Source organism: Leucopleurus acutus (assembly GCF_964270905.1).
Source record: "Leucopleurus acutus genome assembly, chromosome: 4".
Lineage (NCBI taxonomy): Eukaryota > Metazoa > Chordata > Mammalia > Artiodactyla > Delphinidae > Leucopleurus > Leucopleurus acutus.
Genome location: NC_139146.1, coordinates 126265365 through 126289741, shown reverse-complemented (window position 1 = coordinate 126289741; position 24377 = coordinate 126265365). Strand labels below are relative to the sequence as shown.

The 24377-nt window shown below is 35.4% G+C and overlaps 1 protein-coding gene across 4 annotated transcripts in view; it reads right to left on the bottom strand.

The window, feature by feature from the left end:
- FBXW7 (F-box and WD repeat domain containing 7) overlaps positions 1-24377 on the bottom strand; it is a gene marked incomplete at its 5' end in the record, with an annotated part of 206006 nt that overhangs the window by 68723 nt on the left and 112906 nt on the right. For 3 of the 4 annotated variants that reach the window (XM_082838427.1, XM_082838426.1, XM_082838425.1), the window contains 2 exons: positions 22773-23342; positions 23991-24040. In XM_082838427.1, coding sequence (XP_082694553.1) covers positions 22773-23273 — 501 coding nt within the window. The remainder of the gene's footprint in view (positions 1-22772; positions 23343-23990; positions 24041-24377) is intronic. The other variant, XM_082838428.1, reaches the window with a different exon arrangement.

Genomic DNA, 24377 nt, shown 5'->3' with positions numbered 1-24377 from the left:
TCTACTTTCAGCTCTACCACTAACCAGTGACCTTAGGTAAGTCTCTTAAGCTGTCTCAGATTTCAGATTTCTAGAATGAGGAATGAGGAGGTTGGACAAAATGATTAAGAATGAAGTCCCTTACAGCTTTAAGAATATATATACTGCAGTTCTAATAGCAACGAGTATAGCACCTTCTTGTAATGTATTGGACTGTCAATTTGGTGAGCCTTCCTTTATTATAGTTTAGTAAGTAGTTACAGTTTTACAAAATATATCCAAATAAAATTCACTGCTTCAATTCATTTGTGTGTATAGCTTCTAAAAACAGGCATCTATCCTTGTGTTGTGAATATATATTAATGTTGCATAACAATAAGAAAACATTTTCAATGGAAAAAAGTTACAGGCATAAATGATTTTTTAAAACATGATTTTAAAAGATGAAATTCAAGATAAGGATCTTAGAATTTTTCTGATTCCATATTATTCCATAATATTTTTAACGTATTTTTCCTTTCCTATTTTCCATGGTGGCATGAACAGTGACATTCAGAGTATATCTGATTTTTTCTAATGAGTAAACTTTGGATTTTATTCCCATATTTTGTCTGAAGATTTTAGTTGTTAATATCAAAATGATACTTTTCCTCACTCTTTCATTAAACATTTAAAGAAATATTTGTGATAAAACAAAAATCCAATTATTGGATTGAAATTTTTAAGTATTTCAGAAATGCCCAGTATGAAGTCCTCAATGACCATAACATAACTTGCCTCAAGATTAAGTTTAACTCTTACAGTCTGTGCTGGGTTACCCCAGCTGTTAAATCGGTCTTATACAGCTGCTCTCCAAGAATTTAGCAGATGATTATTATAGCTACACCTTTAAGTCAACAATGACAAAAATGACATAGTAATTACAGGTATTTCAATCATGCAAAAGCCTCATGTGATGACAGAGTGATTTAAAAGCAACTTAATTTTCTACAATTCTCAAAATAAAATTTAAGTGTAACAAAGAGGACAAAAACTTCTTTAATATCAGTTTTTTAAGGTTTATGATTTGCTACTTTTATGAACAAGTTTAAGCATAAAAGTTTCATTAACCTTTCAGTTAAACTAAATACAATTTATCAATCATTTATCTCTCTTGTAAAAATTCTGAAAAGTGTTATAGGCCAGGGAGTAATAAGTAGGGACATAATACCATTAATTCCTTTAAAGCACAGTAAGTAATGTAGGTGGTTTCTTTCTGCACTTAAAAAAAATTAAACTAAGCTATAACGCAGGAAGTTCACCAAATTGATGGCTTAACACACTGTAGGAATGTATCCTATGAAAAATAAATGGACATGTAAGATATTTGACAGTGTTAACAATTTAAGAAAGTAAAACGGTAAGGAGGCGGGGAGATAATTATATCCCCTACGCTGTTGAGTTTTTGATGCAATTATAAGTAAAAATCAATTATGAGTGAGGTGAACATAGTTCCACGACTTCAATTGTATAATTTTCAATAACATGCTATTAAAGCATGAGTCTTAACAATATTCACTGAATAATTTATTCATTATAAATATTCATTTGTCAATATTCACTTCAGCATCAAATTTAAGTATAGAATTACTTTAAGCATAGAAAATACTTTAATATAGAATTAAGCTATAGAAAATACATATTTAGGGTCTCATTCTTGGATGGGCTGACAGTTGACACCACTGGCCTTTTTACATTGCCAAAATTACATATTCAGGGACTTCCCTGGTGCTCCAGTGGTTAAGAATCCACCTTCCAATGCAGGGGACGTGGGTTCGATCCCTGGTTGGGGAACTAAGATCCCACATGTTGCAGGGCAACTAAGCCTGCGCGCTCTAGAGCTCATGTGCCACAACTAGTGAGCCTGCGTGCCGCAACTACTGAGCCTGAACACCACGATTGGAGAGCCCATGCACCACAACTAGAGAGCCCATGCACCGCAACTAAAGAGACTGTGCACCACAACTAGAGAGGCTGCATGCCACAACTACTGAGCCCATGTGCTCTGGAGCCCACACACAACTAGAGAGAAGCCCATGCGCTGCAATGAAGAGCCTGCATGCCACAACAAAAGATCCCACGTGCTGCAGCTAAGACCCAATGCAGACAACTAATTAAAAAATTACATATTCAACAAAATACATCGTCTGATAAACATCGACTGAAGTTTAAATTAAACTGACAGTCCAAGTTTTCATTCTTTCCAATAAATAAAACACTGTTTATCAAGAAACATTAGAAACAAAGAAAAAACAAAACTCAATCCCTATAATTCTTGATTATGCCTGAAACAGAAAGATCTTGGGATGGAAGGAGGAAGTCTATGGATAGTAGGAGACTATCAGAGATCAATAGGAGATATAAAGGAAGTTTGCAGCTACAGGGCTTAGAAAAAATACATATCATTTCAGATTGGTACAATGATATGAGGGAAGGATAAAAGACTGACAGAGTTCCTAGTAGATCATGCTTTCTTTCACTTAAATATCATGACAAGACTGTGAGGTATCATTAGTCTACATTTTAAGGAATTACATAAGATACATATATTATATATGAAATCTGTTTTAATGAGCCTGATTTTTATGAAGTACAAATGAAAAACAAAAACTTCTAAAAGCAAAGATATTATGACCTTCTATAGTACACTGTGTGTCTCAAAGATGGTCACAGCAATATCCCACATCTTCACATGCTCTTCTTACAATGTACTGCAACACTCCTTCCACTGAGAGGTGAGTCTGTTTCAACCAAGACAGAATGCGATTTCCTAGGCTAAGTCATACAAAGGAGATTCCATTTCCATCTTGCTTGTTGGAACACTCACATGGTAGCTCTGTTGTAAGTAATCTGATTGCCCTGAGGTCACCATGCCATGAAGAAGCCCAAACTAACCCGGGTAAAAAGACCATATCTGGGTAAGTCCTGAGACTATATGAAGAGGAGATTTTTGGCTAGACCCCAGCTAGCTGTTCTAGCCCCCTGGTGTTCCACCTCCAGCCACCATCTGACTGCAACCCCGAATCAACAATGCTCAAGTGAGCCCTTCCTAAATTCATAACCTACAAGAACAATGAGAAATAATAAAATAATTGTTGCTTGTTATAATCATAAATCTTTGGGGTGACAGGTGGCAATAGATAACTGAAACATCTTCCAAAATAAGAAGCTCCAAGAACGCTGCTTTACTGTTGTAATATGACAGTCATCCTAGTAGAGTTTTAACTTCAAAATTTAACAAGAATGGGAAAGATAACAGGTGAGCGAGAATGAAAATTTAAACGAGTAGGTATTTGGAGGTTGGTAAAAGCTTTGGTGACAAATTCCCACCTTGATAATACCCATGAGAAATGTGGTGTTTAGCAAATCTCTATTTTAATAATAAACTTGACAAACGGTTACATATTACTTCGACTTGGATCTTCATCCAAACTAGTTTGACATGTGACAAATAAAGAAAAAATCAACTTACTTTTGCATTTCCTACAGTCATGCTTTTGTCATCATTCTAAGCAAACTCAAATGACTGGAGGAGCACTCAGGTAAAATAAAGGAGAAAAACAGGTCAGGTTTAAGGCCTGGAAAGGCCATTTAAAAGGTGCCATTGATTGTTGTCATGTAAGCACGGGAACCCAGTAAGGACAGACAGTCCACATTTGCAAAAGAAGGTGAAGAATCAATATTTTTATGTGAACTCTCCAGATTTTTAAGTGTTCGCAACATATTTAAATTCGTTAAGAAAAACAAAACACTATATAAGACACTAGTTTGCAATCTCTGCTCTGTTCTTCTCTAGAGTAAAGAAGCATAAAAATATAATAAAGATTAAATATAAGATTACTGATATCTACATGACATAGAATAATGATTCTAAATGTTTTAATCTTCTTTTCTATACCTGTTAACAGAGTGAAATAAGAAACAAATCAGAAAACTGAAAATTTAAGTGATAAACATTACAGATGCACCTCAGCATATTTAATGTTTTCACTCATTAGACCGTAAGACAGATGGCAGTATATCAGTAAAGTACAAACAATTCATTCTTAACAATTACATTTATAATGTTGACGTATAAAACCAACACCTATAGCTAAGCAAATGAATGACTCTTGGCACTTAGCTCCCAAATTCACCAGTATTTTCTTCATATTTCCATTTCTCATTTGCATCTGATTTCAATAACCAGAAATTGCCATTTAAGACCAACCAGAAACACAGAAAAAAAGCATTTTTCACTTTGAAAGTAAAGTATCTTCTAAAAGCAACTGCTACTCTAAAGCACAGAAGCTACCTTTTAATACTACCATCAGCAAAGACCACTGAACAGAAGAACATGGTACATTTCAACAAAATAAATCCTTTTCTGGATGCGCCCCCCCCAATCTTATACATTATTTTTAGCCCTGGTGATCTATGAAAATAATCATCATTCTTCTATTTACATTTCATATAATTAGAGGTTAAGGTTTATATGCAAGGTGCTACTCTGACAATAATTCTTAGTATTAGGAGCAATTGAGTTAATATTGAACATCAGATACATCCAGTAGCTTATACCAACATTTTACAAAATGTGTTCCCTAAAATATATCCTAAGTAGAGATCATTTTAACTTGACTGAAACTATTCTTCCATTTGTAAAGATGGCTTTTATTTGTTTACAATACTCTCTTAATTATGAAAATGTAGGTATTTCCTATAGTATCAAGCTGTAATTCTAGAATTTTTACAGAAGTACCAAAGAGAATTTTCCCTTGCATATATCCCAGCTCCCCAGCTATTCAGTTCAAGAACTAACATTATAGAATAGAACTAGTCCTCATGTGAGGAATCAAAGCCCCAAGACTACCAAATGTACTTTTAGGTTTTCTTTCAAATTCCTTCTAGGTTCAACATTAACAATCAATTAGGAAAACTAACACCCATCAGAGAGCTAAAGTGCTTCACAGTTAGTACTAAATACAAAATACTAAATTTACAGTACCAAACAGCTGAACACTACTCTAAAAGTCAAAATAATTCAGGCAAACATTAGTGGAATAGTTTCAACCCACCTAAGAGAGTTGATATCTTTGAAACCAAAAACATTTTGCATAGCATTATCTAGCCTGGACTAGTTTGTTAAGCTAGCTTTAGCATAGTCTTTTAACACTACAATAAATCTTACAAAATATAATACTTAACACTTGTTAAGGACTTAACTATCTGCCAGTTACTTTCTAAGTACTTTACAAACATTATCTCATTGAATCCTCTCAATAATACTGTGTTACTATGATACTACTATCATCCTTAAAATAACTATATAACAGCAGTTAACAGTTTGCCCAAGGTCAAAGTGCCATGAAGTGACAGACTATGAAAACACAGTCTGACTTCAGAGATCACGATCTCTACTTACCAGTATTTATAAGCATTGATGCTTTTGTTATAGATGTTATGCTTATTGAGGGCACTGTTTACTGAATCACTCATGAAGTCCCATGTGAGAAATTCCTTTTATATAATGTTAGGAAAAGGGGTGCGTGCGTGTGTGTGTGTGTGTGTGTGTGTGTGTGACTGACATGTTTTCTTGTGAGAGGACTCAGCACTTTCTCCTCTTAATTTTATCACAAGGAAGCAGAGAGACTAACAGTCCAATGTTGTGCAAACTTTAGTCTACATTAGAATCATGTGGGAGCCTGTTAAAAATACATATCCCACCCTTAGAGATTTGGTTAAGTAGTTCTGCAGTGTAAGCCTGCAACTTGCACTTTTAGTAAGCATTCCAGATATTTCTGATGGGTCACACTTTAAAGAATACTGGTCCTTATGAGTGGCCAACCTGTAACCTATGAACAGCTTACTCCAACTCATCATAATTCATTCCTTACTTCTTCTCATGGCCTTGTCTTCATAGTCTACTCCACTATTTTCCCTGGCTCTGATTTTCATGTACACTTGATTATTTTATTATGTGTTTCTCCTGTATATAGGTCACCTCAAATTCCTTGTGAAAGTTAGGACACATATTTCTTTCAAACGAGGCTAATTCATTTGGCAGTTCAATACCTAAAACTAGTATATTAAATTCATAAAGCAAAAAGTCCGCAGGTCCCTGCTAAAACACTTAATGGGCTCTGCGTATGGTGCTCTCCCACTCCAACCAACTCAATGCCCTTAATGGATCTGCACTAGATGCAAACTATTTTAATTCTGCAATGAGTGATGAACAGCACTCTTCTTCCACATATAACGTCTAGTGGAAACGGGTGGTCTATAGGTCAAACCAGCCCACAGAAATGTATTTAAAAAATATGGATGCCAACATACAAAAAATTGAGAAATTATCATTGAAAAATCTGGAATTCCAGTGACTTTTGAAAAATTGGAAAATATGGGAATATCAGTAACCCTATTTTCAGTCATCCCCTTTATCTAGAGATGCTTTGGCTCCCCAGGTCTTATATTTAGTCTATTTCATTTGTTTAAATTACCTTTCTGGCCCCTATGCCTTGGGTTTGTGTCTCCTATAAATTGTGATGGGGGAAATGAGATTAAGAAGATTTTCTGGAAGAAAATCATTTCAGCATAGTCCAGGAATCACTGCTGGAAACTAGTTACAAGACAGGTGAATGGTATTCTAGAAACATTTCTAGTACTCATACTAACCAGATTTTCCCAAACCTTTGTGAAATACCCCATACCCTCAAGCCTGCACTTGCCCCTCCCCCATTAACCTTTGGAAACATGACACCCTTATGGTGGTTGTATGCATTTACAGTAGTACTGTGCCCCACGCCTTCCTCTCCCCACTCCCATAAAAGCTAGGATCAGGGCTTCCCTGGTGGTGCAGTGGTTGAGAGTCCGCCTGCCGATGCAGGGGACACGGGTTCATGCCCTGGGCCGGGAAGATCCCACGTGCAGCTGAGCGGCTGGGCCTGTGAGCCATGGCCTCTGAGCCTGCGCGTCCAGAGCCTGTGCTCCGCAACGGGAGAAGCCACAACAGTGAGAGGCCCGCGTACCGCAAAAAAAAAAAATCCAGAAACATGTTACAGAGGCAGGATTTTAATGTCTTCAATCCATCAAGAGCATCTAATACCTCTCCTTCTCTAGGAAGGAGAAGTTCAGGTGTTTTTCACCATATCCAGATACTGATCTGGTTTTTTTCCCCACGTTTTACACTATTGACCATTTAACATTCACCAAATAAATTATTCTATTAGTAGCAAATTTCATTATCTGAGCAAAAAGATTAGAATTCTAGCTCAGTGTTTAATCACTTAGGCTAATGTTAGCTGTAAAAATACAGCAATAAATGCGGTTTTCAGAAAATGGTAATGATTCCAAAAAAAGCAAACATATACAAAATATAACTTTATCAGTTAGAGAATACTGTTTATCATAGCAGTGACTAAGTTGAAAAGAAGTTCATCAATATTCAAAAGGACTAACTCCTCAGTGTAATTTAGAATTAAAGATCGAAGTTTTGTCACTTCATTATATTGATAGTAACTAATCTGAGGAAATAATTTAAGACACTAAAATTAACAAATACAAGGAAGAGAAACTCAAAAGATTAAGGTTCTTTGAAGTCTTCAACTATTATTGCACGTTCTCTCTGTCACATGATCAGGCCCTCCTCTAGGTATAAACAATGTGTTTCTGCTGAGTTCATTCTAATCTTCCTTCACAAAGAGGGAAGTATAAATAGTAGCTGAAGAGAAAACGCCCTTATTTTCCCTCCAAAACATAATATAGAAATTAATAACGAGCAGTTTTCTTTAAAGTACGTCTGAGGGGGAAATAAAAATTTAACCAAGGCTATACTTAAGATGTTGAATTTCTTTTTTAGAAGCTATCAAAGATAAATAGTAATCCAGAGATCAAACGTGGCTCAAAGTCAGTGTTTTTGGATCCTGCACAAATGCGCCCTGCGGTTCGTAAGAGCCTGAGCAATCTTACTGGCTCAGTCATGACTCTTCCTTCACTCATTCACACGACCTGTTTGGGAACTGTAGATTATATTTCTCATTTCTTCACCCCAAGCAACTAAAAGAAATTGAGGAAGAAGAATCATCTGCTCAAATATTCTTTAGTTCAGGACGATCTGGCTCTATGCTGCAATATTACGTTCTATGTTAACAAAAGAGGAAATCAAAACAAGAAAGATAGCATCTTGGACTGGACGGATCATTCTTTTCTCACATCCATGATGAGGATGCCCAGAGCAACTAACGACAAGACTTTTGTTTTTAATGCACTTATGTGCATATACTTGAGAAATTTTCAAAAAGCATACACATATTCCCAAAGCACAGTAAGTCTGGGCACATATGTACTGTCATCCCAAGGCTCACTTTTTGTTCACTTTTTGTTGGCATTGTTGTTTTAAAATAGCAAAATGAATATATGTTAGCTGCTGGTTAAAAAAGACAACACTAGGTATCTCACATATTATATGACAGGGCACATAACTACTCCAAATATTAACTTCTAATTCTGAGCAAGGAATAGTGTACTAGAACACAAAGTATAAGAGAAAAAAGCACTTACTAACTACATTTAAACATGTTTAAAGCAACAATAAGGTACCATACGGCCCTCTAGTGTTCAATGAAGAAACAGATGAATTCTTAATTCTTATATATGACATTTCATAGTAAAAAATAATACTTTCTCTGATTTACTAAGTATGTTAAACATGTTCATTTGTGACTTCTACAAAAACCCAAATAGGTTGTATCTTCTGTGGCTTTACTTCTATGTGCTTTCTTTTGAACTACCATCCATGATTGGAGTATCCAAAAGATTCTGAAAGAATTCTTAAATGTTTTCCATAAAAACATTTCCATAAAAAGATTTTCCATAAAAAAAACCCAATTCTAAACAGAGAAGAAACAACATTTCTCAATTAAAACTAAACAGTATTAAATTTAAAGAAATTTTCAAAGAAGAAACAAAAATAATAATGTCATGACTACAAATTAGGTAGGTATTTAGAACACAACTAATCCATATTCTCTAATCGTATTTTCCTTTCTCTGTATTCTACTTCTATAATTCATCCAACTTCGTTTTTATCTTTATCATAATTTATAGATGACATTCATTACAGCAACCAAAGCAATGAAATACATGAAAACTGTATTCCCCAGAAGAGAGGTCAAAGATGGGATTGAGATTTTAGGACAAGAGTCAAGAGTAAAAAAGTAGACTCAGAGGAGATTAAGATTGTAAGCACTGGTGAAAAATTGATTATTATTTTTTATTACATAAAATTGATTATTACTGTCTAAATAAAGTTGGTGAAACACTAATTTCAAAATGGACCTAAGTTTATTACATGTTTTAAAAATATATATTTATTGTTTATATATTGGAGTTTTGTAGGGGGAAGGTGGGGACTGGTATGGGAGCAAGATCTAAATTATACTCCAGCTCTGTCATTCACTTCCTATAACTTTAAGCAAATAATATTTCCGAGTTAAAACTTCAGAAACCACAGAAAGATCTGAAGTTCTTGTACTTGGTATCGAGATCAATCCTCCAAATGTCAAGGTAGTAAGTTGACTACAGCCTGGAAACTCTACAAATGACCCCTCAAAGTACAACTTAGCCATCAGTAAATCACTAGAAAAAGACAGGATACAAACAAAGAAAATTTAAACAAATTTGCCCAATATTAACCCATATAGACATGTGGAATATATTCAAATAGTCACCTAGAAAGGTTTTATAATTACTTCTAAAAATTCTGCCACTATTCAAAAAAGTTACAACTCCTCATTTTCATTTCTTTACAGCCTCCCAACACTAATTCCTATCCTATAGGTCTCAGCCTAGCTTTCATTTCCTCACTGAAGATATCACTGATTTAATTATTTGAATGTGGATGCATATGTGTTGAGAACTACAAAAGTGGGAGGGACAATGAAAATGCTGGAAGACAGAATTTTAATACAAAATAATCTTAGTAAACAAGAACTTGGGGACTTCCCTTGTGGCACAGTGGTTAGGAATCCGCCTGCTAATGCAGGGGACACGGGTTTGAGTCCTGGTCAGGGAAGATCCCACATGCCGTGGAGCAACTAAGCCTGTGCGCCACAACTACTGAGCCTGCGCCCTAGAGCCCGCGAGCCACAACTACTGAAGCCCACGCACCTGTAGCCTATGCTCCACACAAGCCATGAGAAACCCATGCACCGCAATGAAGAGCAGCCTCCGTTCACCACAACTAAAGAAAGCCCAAGCGTAGCAACGAAGACCCAACACAGCCAAAAATAAATAAATTTATTTTTTAAAAAAACAAACAAACAAGAACTTGGTAAAGGAGCCAAAATGTGAACTCAGTGAGGATGGAGGCATGATGGCAAATAACAATAGAAAATCTAATAGGAACAAATTTAAAGTCTTGTACTTAGGTTCAAAAACCTATAAACATTCACATTAAGTGGAACAGGATTAAACTAGACTGTGTTTATAAAAATACATAAGATTTTGTTTTCTGAAAACTGAATTCAATTTTTAAGCATTTTCTACATGCAAAGCACAAAGTCCTGTAAGACACAGCAGAATCTTAGAGAATCTACAATCTGATGAATTAATGATCTAGAGAATCAACAATCTAAATATATATAAATTTAAAAAAAAGAAGCTGACTACAACTATCACAATAGAAGTTAAAAACAAAGACCTAATGGAGATACAGAATTTTGCTCGGAGTTCTGTGAAATATTTGTAAGGGCGGTAAGATTTGAAATGGATCTTAAAAAGAAGGACAGAAATTTGAAAGAGGCTACAGAGGGAAGAAGACATTTAAAAGAGAAGGAAAAAGCTTAAGCAAAGGTATCAAAGTAGTCTGAATTCCTCTGTTCTCAGAAACGTCAAATAAACTGCTGCTGCTGAGGTAGACAGTAGGGCAGAAACAAGCTGAAGGAAATAAGATCAGGAGCAAGGCAAGGGTGTCTTCTCTCACTACTGCTTTTTGACATCATACTGGGAGTTCGAGCAAATGCAATAAGACAAGAAAAGGAAATAAGGAACATGCAGATTAGGAAGGAAGAAATAAAACTGTCTGTATTCACATATGACATGATCATCTATGAAGAAAATCAGAAAGGATCAACAACAAGAAAAAAACTACTGGAAATAATAAGTGATCATAGCAAGGAATCACCTTCCTATATACCAGCAATAAACAAGTAAACTTGAAATTAAAAATGCATTACCCTTTACATTAGCACCCCCCAAAATGAAACAGTCATAAATCTAACAAAACATGTCCAAGGTCTCTATGAGGAAAACTATAACTCTGATGAAAGATACCAAAGAACTAACTAAATGGAGACATAGTCCATGATCTTAGATAGGAAGACTCATTATCAAGATGTCAGTTTTTCACAACCTGATGTATAGATTCAATGTAATCCCAATCAAAATCCCAGCAAGTTACTTTGTGGATATTGATAAGCTGATTCTAAAGTTTATATAGAGAGGCAAAAGACCCAGAATAGCCAATTCAATATTGAAAGAAAGCAACAAAGTCAGAGGCAGAGGACTGACTAATCAAGACAGTGTGGTACTGGAAGAAGAATAGACAAATCAATCAAAGGGACAAAATGTCTTCATTTTCCTTTCCAAACTTGTCTTCTTGATAATGCACAAGCATTTCTCCACAGTAAGTAGGTCTTAAAACTTGTAGTAATTAGCTTATCATCATTTAGGTTCACCTCTTATCATGTTGGAAGGAATCCTTCACTGATCACAAGAGCAAAGATGCATGTCTCAACTGGGGAAGAAGAAACCCAGTAAGCAAATGAATAAGCAAAAATATGCAAGGGCAACACTGGATAATCCCTGCCTTGCTTATGATCATGTCACCAATGGAGATAATGAGGATGATAAAAATGACACATATGTTTGCACAACTTTTTAACACTTGCAAAGCATTTCACATTCATCATGTCATTTCAACTCCACACAACACTTTGCAATAAGGTCAGGTATCCTATTCCTGTTTAATGATGAAGAAACTGAGGCTCAAGGAGGTTAATGGATGAGAGAGAGCAGGTAAGCCTTCTTACCTCCTATTCTTTTCAGCACACAAGTCTGTCTAATATTACCTGCCTAACCTATACACCAGGGTTGTGATTCAACAGAGGAAAGCTATCCAACAATGACTTACACAGGTCATGCTGGGGAAAGATGTTGTGGATACAAAAAAAAAAAGTAACAAAATAAAGAGCCCAGAAACAGACCTACATTACATTATAAATATAATCAACTGACTGATCTTTGACAAAGGAGCAAAGGCAATACAGTGGGACAAAGATAGCCTATTCAACAAATGGTACTGGAACAACTGGACATGCACATGCAAAAACTAACTCAAAATAGATCATAGACCTAAATGTAAAACACAAAACTATAAAACTCCTAGAAAATAACATAGAAGAAAACCTAGATGACATCAGATATGATGAAGACTTTCTAAATACAACACTAAAGGTACAATCTATGAAAGAAATAATTGATAACTGGACTTCATTAAAAACTGCTCTGTGAAAAATGATGTCAAGAGAATGAGAAGACAAGCCACTGATTAGGAGAAAATACTTGTAAGAGACAATATGATAGAGGCCTGTTATCCAAAATATATAAATAAGTCTTAAAACTAAACAATAAGAAAACAAACAACCTGATTAAAAAACAGGCAAAAGATCTGTACAGACACCTCACCAAAGAAGATATACAAATGGCAAGTAAACATATGAAAAGATGGTGAATATCCTATGTTATTAGAGAATTTCAAATTAAAACAATGAAGTACTACTACATGCTTATTAGAGTGGCCAAAATCCAAAACACTGACAACATCAAATGCTGGCAACAGGAACTCTCATTCATTGCTGGTGGGAATGCTGAACGGTACAGCCACTCTGGAAGAGTTCGCCAATTTCTTACAAAATTAAACATATTCTTACCATACTATCCAGCAATCATGCTCATTGGTATTTACCCAAAAGAGATGAAAACTTCTGCCTACACAAAAACCTGCACATGGATGTTAGAAGCAGCAGAAATGAGAAACAGTATATACACTGACCCTAGCTATGCAAAATATGTATCTGTGTGGTTAAGGACTGGCAAGTAATACATAAAAATTTATTCACTAATTATTTAGTGACAAATTATTAGGTATATGGGTGCCTTACACATGATAAGTACTCTTAGGCAAGATAAGAAATCAAAAGGCTTGAATAGGAGGGAGATAGGAAAACAAATTTAATATAATACGAAATGAGTCATAATAAATATAGCATGGGAGTAGAGGTTAAGATAGGGAAACTCTTGGGGCGGGGGGGATAAAAACAGATACTAGCTGGCTTTATGGGTTATTTTACTGTTCCCCTCCTCCCAAAATTACTGTTTCATTGAATTTTCAAATTTTAACAAAAATGCAACTTGGACCCAGAATAAGATCTAGGCTCAAATTCCTAGCTCCACTACTTACCACATGACTGACCACTGACAAATTACTTAACTTCTCTTCACTTGTTTCTCACCTCTAATATGGAGATAAAACTCAGAACCAACATAACAGGACTGTTGAGATTAAATGAGGTTATATATGGAGAGTATTTAGCAGTGTCCTAGCACATAGTAAATAGTGTTCAGTAAGTGGTTTATTAGTAGTAGTAGCATTTTTATCAGTGCAGCTTGCCATTGCACTGATGAGGTTCAGAGTAAGAACAGGGAATAGTCTGGCTCTACTACACCTGAGCAGCACCTCCACTGACTACAGCATACAACACTTCAAGATCAATTTGTGCAGAGAAGGGCAACCAGGATGGTGATCCTAGAAAACATGTTGAAGGCATTAAGTCTGGTGAGAAGATTATGGATGAATATGACAGCAGTCTTCTCCTATAAGAAAGGCTGTTACTGCTCTACATGGAAGAGAAAGGACCAAAGAAAGGTAATAGATGTCCACATAAAGAACTGTCTAAAAGTACAATGCTACTCCACACTGTAGTATTCCCTAGTGATGACTTCATTTTCAAGCCCAAGTCTCTTGATAAAGCTACTGGGCACAGGTTTGGACTTGGTGATCTCAAAGGTCTCCTTCGGATTCTATCTCAGGAGACTTAAAACTAGGATGGAAAACCTAAGCAGTTTAAATATATTAATCACTTTGAAGAAATGAAGCGTTGGGACCAGGGGACGGGAGGAAAAGCACTGGTGACTTCCTGGTAAAGCACTGCAGAATTATATTTAAAAAGATGGATTCTGAAATTGCTCACAGGATGTTTAAATGAAAGATATTCATGTTTCAGGAACAGCCAAAAGTGCTGCCAAGGCTACTCTAAGTAACTCTGAAGAAACCATATTATTAAATAAATGTCTTGAAAACAAAGAAAGATACCACCATGCTAACTACTACTCCTCTAATAATGTGGTAACACCTTACCTTAGAGAATTGCCAGCATGGCACCTGAGTCCTAGAGAGGTGAAGAATTGGTTATTCAAAGAACTCTTAAAGATTTCATTGCTTTTTTCCCGCTATATTCAGCTGCATTTTCATGAAGAGATCATTATATAATGCCCTTACTTGTGAAAGATGTCTTTTTATCCAGTCTTCCACTGGAGCATTATACATTATGGAAGTTACCTAAAAAGACTAAGGAAGTAGAATAAAAACTGGTTTCTAATAGATATAGTTTTTTTCCCTAATAAATAACAGTAATATATGCCTGTTATAACAAGCTTGGGAAATTCTGAAAAGTATATAAGAAAAAACAGAAATAACCACATTCAGAGATAATTTCTAACATTTGGTTTAATTCTTTCTGATCTTTTCCCATGCATATATATAGATTATTGTATGTTTATTTCATAGTTAGGATCATATTATATACATAGTTTTGAGTTCTATATTTTTAGTAAATATTTTTAAGGTTTTCCTGTTATTAAATTTCCTTTAAAAATATGACTTTTAATGACTGTATGAGTTACCCGCAATTGATTTCTGCATCTTAGCAACAGAGTTCTTAAACTAGGGTTTTAACTTCTCCTCCGGGGAGTCAACTGCTAATTGTTATTATAATGTTCCTCAATGTAACTATCTTTATAATGAATATCTGAGTTTTAAACTAAACTTAAATGGCATGCTTATTTATAATTTATAGTCTAGCTTGGGTACATCTTAAGAGGTGAAATGAGAATTGCTCACATTGCAATCTGTGAAACTTCAATTCTCAACCTGAATCAGCACTAGAGACAAATACATCAAATTTCTACTGTTCAAAAAATAAAAGAATTAAACGTCAACTCAAGATAAAACTTACCGCAAGAGTCACAAGGTAACACCAAATGAACTGTAACATAGAGTACCAACAACGGGTTCAAGGAATTGAATTTTCTAATTCTAGGAAGGTGTAAAGACACAGATGGAATTTGGCCTGGAATTTGAAGGATCTGGCTAGAGTTTATTAAAAGCAAGGGGAGAAATGGAGATGAAATCAGGTAGAAAAAAATTGGTAAGATTGTGAAACACTTCAAGTGTCCACCTATGGATTTGGCTTCATCAGGGGGAAATGGAGCACCAGATACTTAAAATTGAGGTTACTGATCCACACAGAACAAAAATTCATTTTTAAAAATTCATCCAATAATTCATACTGGCAACACATTGTCAAGGACATGGCATTATAGCCTGGTGCAAACAGAAACATTAAGCAAAGATGCTCTTAAGATTTTTAAACATGACCCTTCAATTTTTATCTTACAAGTGCCTGGGGGTAAGAAAAAGGAAGATCAAGTGTTCATATGTGTTAAACTCTTCAGCAAACCCACAGACTCAGACGATAAGAAAAAGTCAAACCATTTTTTCACCAAATGAACAGAAGACTAGGATCTTAAGAGACTAGAAAATCTAAAGAGGAAAATTAAAAACTGGTAGGAAGAAATACATACAGTAGTAGTTTTAGCTTTCAGTGGACCGCTCAGGTGACAATGCCCAAGAGACAGGTAGAAATGCAGGACTGAGGCCTGGGTGAATGATGGGCCCTTGAGACTTAATTTTGGAGTTACCTACCAAAGTAAAAACAGAACCCCTTTATCCTTTTCATACCCTCTTCCTTATCACCAACAAAAACAACATGAATAAACATCAGTTCATTTTAATTATATACATATGAAATAATCTGCCTCAGGAACATTTTGAGTATAACTATCTTTGGTATTTGTGGATACTTCAGAGAAGGTTATCATCTGCATAAAGTACAAATCAATGGAACACTATTAAAAATTTTTTAAATTCTCCATTCTGTGGGAAGATTTGTTTTGGTCTATAATTAAAATCCATAATTAATTAATTATTTGCAATGAACAGGATAACAGATTTAAACATGACCAACATGAGAGCTATTATGGTTTAAAATAATGTTAATAAGTATTTTTAAAACTGCACTAACAGGAATTAATTAGAAATTGACCATAAACTAAAGTTCATTTTGGCATCCAGTTGTAAAATTCACAAAGCATTTAAAGTATACAGATGTTTTAAAGAAGAAAATTTAGAGAAACTGACAAATTCTAATAGAAGGAAATGATGCCTACCTATCAACTAGGACGATCTGTGAAAAGCATCACCGTGGAAATTTGTTCTATTCTTATTTTTATCAGAAATCAGCCCACTTATTATAATATGCTCCCACTCCTCCTGAGCATCCTTTTAAAAGTATTTATCTATTTCTCTATTAATAACTTTTTCCACTAGAGGGTGATATGATGACTGAACACTAAAGGTCATAAAAAGTACATAGACTGATATCTTCTGTGGGGAATGAAGTGTGTTCTGTGAGATTAGGGATGAAGGATAAGAGACAGACAAAATGAGGTCACAGGCTTACATCTGCAAACTACTTGCACGTCCCAGGCACTACACTACTTGCTTTACATAAATTATTTTACTCAATCCTTATAAAAACCCTGTGAAGTAGGTATTATAGTCTTATTTTACAGATAAGGAAACAGTTCAATGAGATTACATATTTATGGCCATATAATGAGCGGCAAAATCAGAATTCAAGTTCAAGCCTGAAAAGCTCTTTTCACTCTACTAAGTTAGGGGAAACCCATCTCCTCCAGTGTGTCCCCTTCCCTCCGCTTCCACCCTCTCCACATGTTTAAAATTGGGTTAAACTGGGCTGAGTGAATGTTTCCAGTCTGTTCTCCTTCACAAATGCAGGAGGCATGGCTATTTGTTGGGCTATGTTTCCTAGTGGATGTTATTCAAGATGACTGATCTCTGGACCTCTCTCCACCTAACAGAATTTAAACTTTGGTTCTTTGTCTTACAATAACAAGACAAGGCCAGGGACTTCATGACATGGCCATCGCTCTCTAGAACTCTACCTAAATAAAGTAGAATTTAGAACCCTACTTGATTTCAGTTGTTACCCACATTGTCCTACAAAGTTTGCCAGTAGGTCTGGCTCAAGGGAGCAGCTGAAAGATGCTGGACTAGAAACAAAACTGTAGTTTTGATCCCCTGACTGGTTAGTGATCCTTGTCCCTAGCTCCTCTATTGTTTTGAATCTAGAGACAAGAAAGTCTCAGGCCTCTTATACACTAACATACTGCTTCTTTGAATATATACATATTTTTACTAAACACTTATTTCTTATTTGAGGGAAAAAGGATTTTTAAAAAAACTGCTTAGGGACTTCCCTGGCAGTCCAGTGGTTAAGACTCTGCGCTTCCACTGCAGGGGGTGTGGGTTTGATCCCTGGTTGGGGAACTAAGATCCCACGTGCCGTGCGGCACAGCTAAAAAAAAAAAAAAAAGGCTTAGTTACCAGGAGAAATCTAACAATCAGGATGGCAAAAAAGATATATTAACTTGAGATAAGGAATGAAGTTATGTGAGAACAAATAAAACGCACTATTATAGACATGGAAGAAGCAGAAATCGGTGCTCAAACATGGTTCTCTTCATGAGAAGATCAGGAGGATACAAGATCTGGCCTGATGGTAATCTCATTTGCTTTTCATTTTAGTAGAAAATGAGTTGATACTCTACATTAAACATGGAAAAGAAGTCTTTAGTATGGGCTGGGCATCTCTTCAGGAAACAAGATTTTAAAAAAAAAATTATATATATATATAAAAGACTGTTGACACAGGGAGTTAAAACTGAAGAGATGGGCATTTCTATTCGGAGAAGCAAGTTGAATTTCAAATTTGCAGGCAGACTAACCAAACTTACAGAAATAGCTGGCACACAACCACTAATTAAGAAGCACATTTGATGGAATCCAGAGAGAACTGATATCTGTTATCCAGTCGCAAATTTCATTGTCACTTCTTCCTGTTATAACTTTAGCCTTGAGCCCTCATAACTTCAGTACTTGTTAAATATCACAAAGAAAAGTATTTAACTAAGCAATCTGTACTTTCTAAAGGATAGCTCTGTTGATTTCAAATGTGATATGGTATTAGAAAACCACCATACTCCAAAGCCTAGAACCTAGAGACTTAAAATTCTGCTGAAGATCTTGTTTAGTAATGTTTGCCAAACTCTACCATAGGGGGCAGCATAGCACATGGAAAGAAAGGGTTTTTCTGAAATTAGGCAGATCTGTCTTAAAATCTCTTGCCACTTACAGTGAAATTTTGGGGTGTTGGCCTCTCTGCAAGCTCTGCTTACTTAAGTTTGTTTGCAAGTTCATAGGAACTCGCAAACAGTATGGACTTAATAAGCACCAATTCTTGACTGCCACTGTCCTTGACTCTTAACATTAAGAAAGTCTGGAATTTCTAATTTATATTATTGCCATAGACTCCCATTAGAATAAATCTTTGGTGACTAGACGGAAAAAAGATTGTCCTAAGAGTTTTGATAGTTTCCAATATGCTTTCAAAGAAAAGCCCAATACAATGAAGGACCAAAAATGGTTTTTCTCATTAATATCATATTTGCATATATAGCATGTTCAGGAATGCCAAATAAGTCTAGTGGTCCAAAGGGTATGTTTAAGAAACTGCCCAAAAACAAACAAACAAAAAAAAACATTTGAAAGGTATGCTGGGTAAGACTGTAGAAGGCTAATCCCATGTTAACATTAAAAAATGGGATTTTAAAAATACTTATTATACCTCTACTCTTCTCAAAAGTTATAGTTTAAGAGGATTTAAAAGAAATTGTGGCTTAGGGTTATATCTGTAGAAGTGTCTTATGTTTATAATGATCAAGAGTTTAAAGTGTCTTATGTTTATAATAATCAATAATTTGGAGCTGCTCCAAAATAAAGTAATTTTGAAACAGTGAGAGCTTTCCCCCTGTTTACTGTAGTTAAAAGATTTATACACATGGGTGACTGACATTTTCTTTTGAAGTAACACAGTACTAGGTGATTTTTTTAAATGTTGTTGAAAAAATAAAATGTTGTTGGGAATGATCCTGAAGAAGCATTTCAAGAACGAACAAAAAGGAAAACGAGCCAATCTCAGATTGACATCCTACTTATTAGAAGGGCATCTCTGCCTTGGCAATCAAATAGTTTTATATTCTTCTTGCCATATTTATTAAGGCAAATGACCTCAAGATAAACAGCATATCAAAAGTGCATTTTACACACACACACACACACACACTCTCCCATAAACACATGAACACATCTAGCTCTGTTGCTGTTAGTACTCAAGTCCACTCCTGTGGCCTTGTATGTATAACACAATAATTGTATTCACAACTCAAGAGTCACTAGGGGAAACAGACTTAAATTCAGTATGTTTGTTTTTAAGGAGGTAGCTAATCTGTATAAGACATATCTAAAAGTTCTGTTTATGGTTTCATCTTGAAGGGAAGGGAAATATAAAGCACCTGTCAAATCTGTATACTGGAAATTTTCCTACTGAACACTATGATGACTTCCCCTTTAGGTAAATGATACATTTCATCTAGCTGGCTTTCTAGTTTTTAATTTAAAATGCAGCAGAATTCATTGACAGCTTTGCATTGTTCTGAAAGGCTTAGTTTTGATTAAACTTCTTTCTTAAATAAGATAATGCAATTAAATACTAAATCCCTATTCCTCCATCTGAATCCTCAGAAAAAAACAGGAGAGATATAAATTTCCTCTTTTGAGATAGTAACCTTGAGGGAGAGAAATCAAGAGATCAGGTATATGAGCTGGGCAAATTGCACTATAAAAGGTTTGAGCTTTGCCATTGGTTGTGTTAGAGCCATCTGGCTGAGTTCCAAAGCACCACTTCAACACCTTGAGACAGGGATAGTAAAAGGGATGAAAACCACCACTTGAAGCCACTTCCTTCTTAGATCAAACCAATTAAATAAGATCTAAACTTGCAGACAGGCTAGGGAAATTAGGGATAAACATGTTTTAGAAAGAGTTTAAGGTTCACAAGCCGAAGCAAAACTGATACAGCAATTCAACTATTAAACCGAGTGTCTAAGCTATTTTATTGCAGGTCAAGTTAAAGAGGATGATGTTAAATCTGTTTGTGTGTTGTTTATGGGCTAAATAAATGATTCACTGTAAAATTTACAAGTAAGCAAATAAGAGGATAAACTACCTCAGCCATTATTTATTTTAATGTCTGTAAAATAAGTAAGATATTATTTGAGTTAAAATGCTCCTTTCCAAAGAATTGTTTAACTCACAGTCTACTCTACATGGATATTCATGATTTTTATCTAATTTCTAAATGATAAAGAAACAGAAAGCATGCAAAGATAAAGATCTATGAGCGAAGAAGCCTGAAGGGGAAAAGAGGATAGAAGTTATGCTACATACCTCATTCATTCTGAATATAATTCTTTTTACGTTCTCTCCTCTTTATATAGACCACTGCTTAGCAACACTGCCTAAAATATTGATTAAGATAAATTCTAACTCCAGCAAAATGCACATGATGTCCTTATTGAATTTCCTGTAATTTCAATAGCACCAAAATACAGAGAAAATAAATTTCAATGCAGAAGAGAAGTCAGCACTTAGATGACTGAGGAGCTAGTGAACAAGACCAAGGTATGTAAAGAAAACTCTCATTTCCAACTTTGGGTGGTTGTGTGTGTGTGTGTGTGTGTGTGTGTGCGTGCGTTTGTGTTCATATTCTTTACAACTTATTTTTTTTTATTATGGAAAACTTTAAACATACTTGGAAAACTACATAGAATACCCACGAACCCCCATTTCCCTATAACCCGGCTTCAACAATTAGCAACTCATGGCCAATCTATACCCTCCTTCCTATTCTCCCCTTTGGTATTATTTTGAAGCAAAGCCCAGACACTATATCATTTCATTTTGACTGTAATTTGATGGGGGAAAGGGAATACAATAGAAAGACTGGGTAGTGAGCAATGCTTCCTCTTTCTCTCCACAATCCCTGCCCCTTGTTATGACCGCAATTTTAAGTGATAATTCCAGGAATGTTTTGAGGAAAGAAGCCCACATGCCACCCCACAGAATTAGCACTGGCAATTCCATATTTACTCAAACACTTCCCGCTTCCACCTCAGACAGCAGCTCCCTGCCTATCCAGCAAGGACAATTCTGGGAAGCAATGACGGTGTGTGATAGTGACAGTGTATCCAGTCCTTAACTCTGGCACAGCCTCCAAGGACTGTATAAAATGGAATTGTCTCTCAGCACTAGATTAGTCACCAAGTCCCTGAACTGATAGGATTCCTCTAGTTTAGACAAGAGTCTAACTGTCCACCTTTTAAAACATGGCTATGGCTAGTTTCCATGGGCTACCACCAGCTAAATGAGATAAGGAGGCAGATCCAACACAGCTGTCTCCCAGGAACAAAGGGAAAGGAAAACTGCAAGCAAGGGAAGTAGTGGCAGTAACTTGAGCGAAAGTTGGGAATCTAAGTGCATTTTCATATCACCTCCTATTTCTCACAGTCAAATACCAACCAAAATTGTGTGGTTATCCTATACTTAATATTCAAATTGCCTGGAGAAGCAAATGGAGTGTTCCACTAAAATGGAAGCAGGAAGAAAAAAAAAATTCCTCTGGGGTTCCTAAATGCTTTAACTTTAATAAAATAACTAGAAGAAAACAAGCAGTGAAGACAGCACCATACATTCTTGTTGTTTTATAAAGTAGGAAAAATGTTTCATAATCTTAAATACATCGGCGTCTAGCATTTTAACTTTTAAAAATACCTACTCAGATTTCCCCAACAACCAAATACTAATATTCAGACTGTAATTTTACCTTGTTTACATAACAAAGAGAAAACTATTTACAAAGGATATATCTTATTCATCATAATAAGAAAACTAATTATGAGGTAGCTTCCAATAACTACTGCCTTGGAGTAACACCTGTGAATACACAGCCCACCAGCCCAGCTGCACTTGGTAAATAAGAAAAGAGCCTTCACTACTTGATCTACACAAACCATGTTTCACTCCAACCCTCTCCACTACATGCAACCTACTAACCCCTGTCCCAGGGACAAAACTGATAATGAAATTTGATATTAATGATTTTTCATAGTAATAGGATCAAATACCCTCTCTCCATGTGTAATAACATTGTCCCATTATCAGTATTTCTATTTCTAATACTTTCTAATACCTTCTGTAAAACAAAAATTAGTTCATTTTATTACTACACATCTGAAGATTAATTTTGCAATACTACAAAGACTGTGAGGAAAGTTTCGTTACAATTAATACGGATATGTAAAATTTCTCAGGTGAAGAGCAGACTAAATGTACTTACTTTTGTTGTCTTTGTATAGAACGGGGAGGAGAGTTGGTGAATAGGCAGGTCCACGATACTACTAGAGTTTGTGACACTGTTACTATGTGTATGTTCATCTTCCCTGCTGCTGTCATCAGACTGATCAAAATCATCACTCTCCTGGTCCATTTCCTCTTCCTCTTCATCCTCCTCATCTTGTTCACCAGCATGTTCCTCGTCTTCCTCTTGTTCCTCTTGGTTTCCCGAGGAGTCCTCATCTACTGAAATAAACCGGTTATTGTTTTCTTCCAATTGTCCTTGCTGGGAATCACTTTGGTCTCCAGGTCTAGGTTCTGCTCCAACGACTTCACCATTCCTTGCAGTGTGCTCCTCCTCTTGTTGTCTTAGCTGCTGCTGCTGTTCCTCCTCCACCACGCGATTCATCTGCTCCTCATCTGCCTGGCTTGAGGAAGGGTTACCTCTCAGAGAGCCTCCAGTTCGTCGTCTTTTGCTGCCCACAGAGAGCAGTTCCTGATTCATTTCCAAAAGCCAGCTTGCTACTTCTTGGACCTTGGCTAGACTATCAGAAGATGCAAAGGTTTTCACATTCTGTAGAGAAAAATGGGGGGAGGGAAAAAAGGTTTGTACAATCTACATTATCTTCTACTTTTATGTTATATGTCTATATTCCAAATTTCATTAAAGACTGTAAAAAGTATTTGATGCCATGGAGACATTAAGATGTTCTTTTGGAGTCAGTATAGAAAGTTTAAATTATAAAAGTATGAGACTTTATAAAGACATACACAAAAATCATATAGTAAACAGCTTTATTTTAATCTCCTTTTAAAAATAATTTTAGAACAAAGGTTTATAGTTTAGTTGCTTTGACCAATAAAACATAATCTAACCAATAAAACATTTTTAAATTTTAGATCAGTAGCTCATAAACTATACCCTTTGTCAAACTTCCACAAAATGTTAAGAAGTGTATCACAAAAAAACCTATTCAATGCTCAGTTAAGTTCAGGAAATGCTGAGATAAACCAAGATTAAAAGGCGCTTTTTTTTAACTTTAGGAATTTCCCAAACTTTTCGGATCACAGAACCTTGCCTTTAGACACAGTTTTCTGACAGTTACCAAATATAATCACTATGATTTTCATTTTTCATAATGAATATAAATCAACTAGACATCAAATAAATAAAAAATTTTATTTCAAAAAAAGAAAAGAAAAACCATTCGTAAGTTCATACCCTCTGACCCAGTCACTCCACTTCTGGCAATCTATCCTAAGGAAGTAATCCTAAAACAGAAAAAAAAAATGATGCAGAGGATGCTCACTGCAGCTTTATCCACAAAAACAAAAAATAAAAATAAATGTAAATGTAAATTAAAATAATCAAAACCCAAATGTTCAAGACAAATGAACCCATGAGATGGGATATATTTAGTACAATCCCTAAACATAATGTTCATAAAAAAAATTGTGAAAACATGGACGTTTTCACAAAATGATGGACATTATATGATCATACAATGATTTTTAAACTGCACAAGACTAGATTGAAGAAATATTTCAAAATATAAACTGCATTTAGGCAGTGGTATGATAGGTGTTTTAATTCTTTTTTTTACCGTAT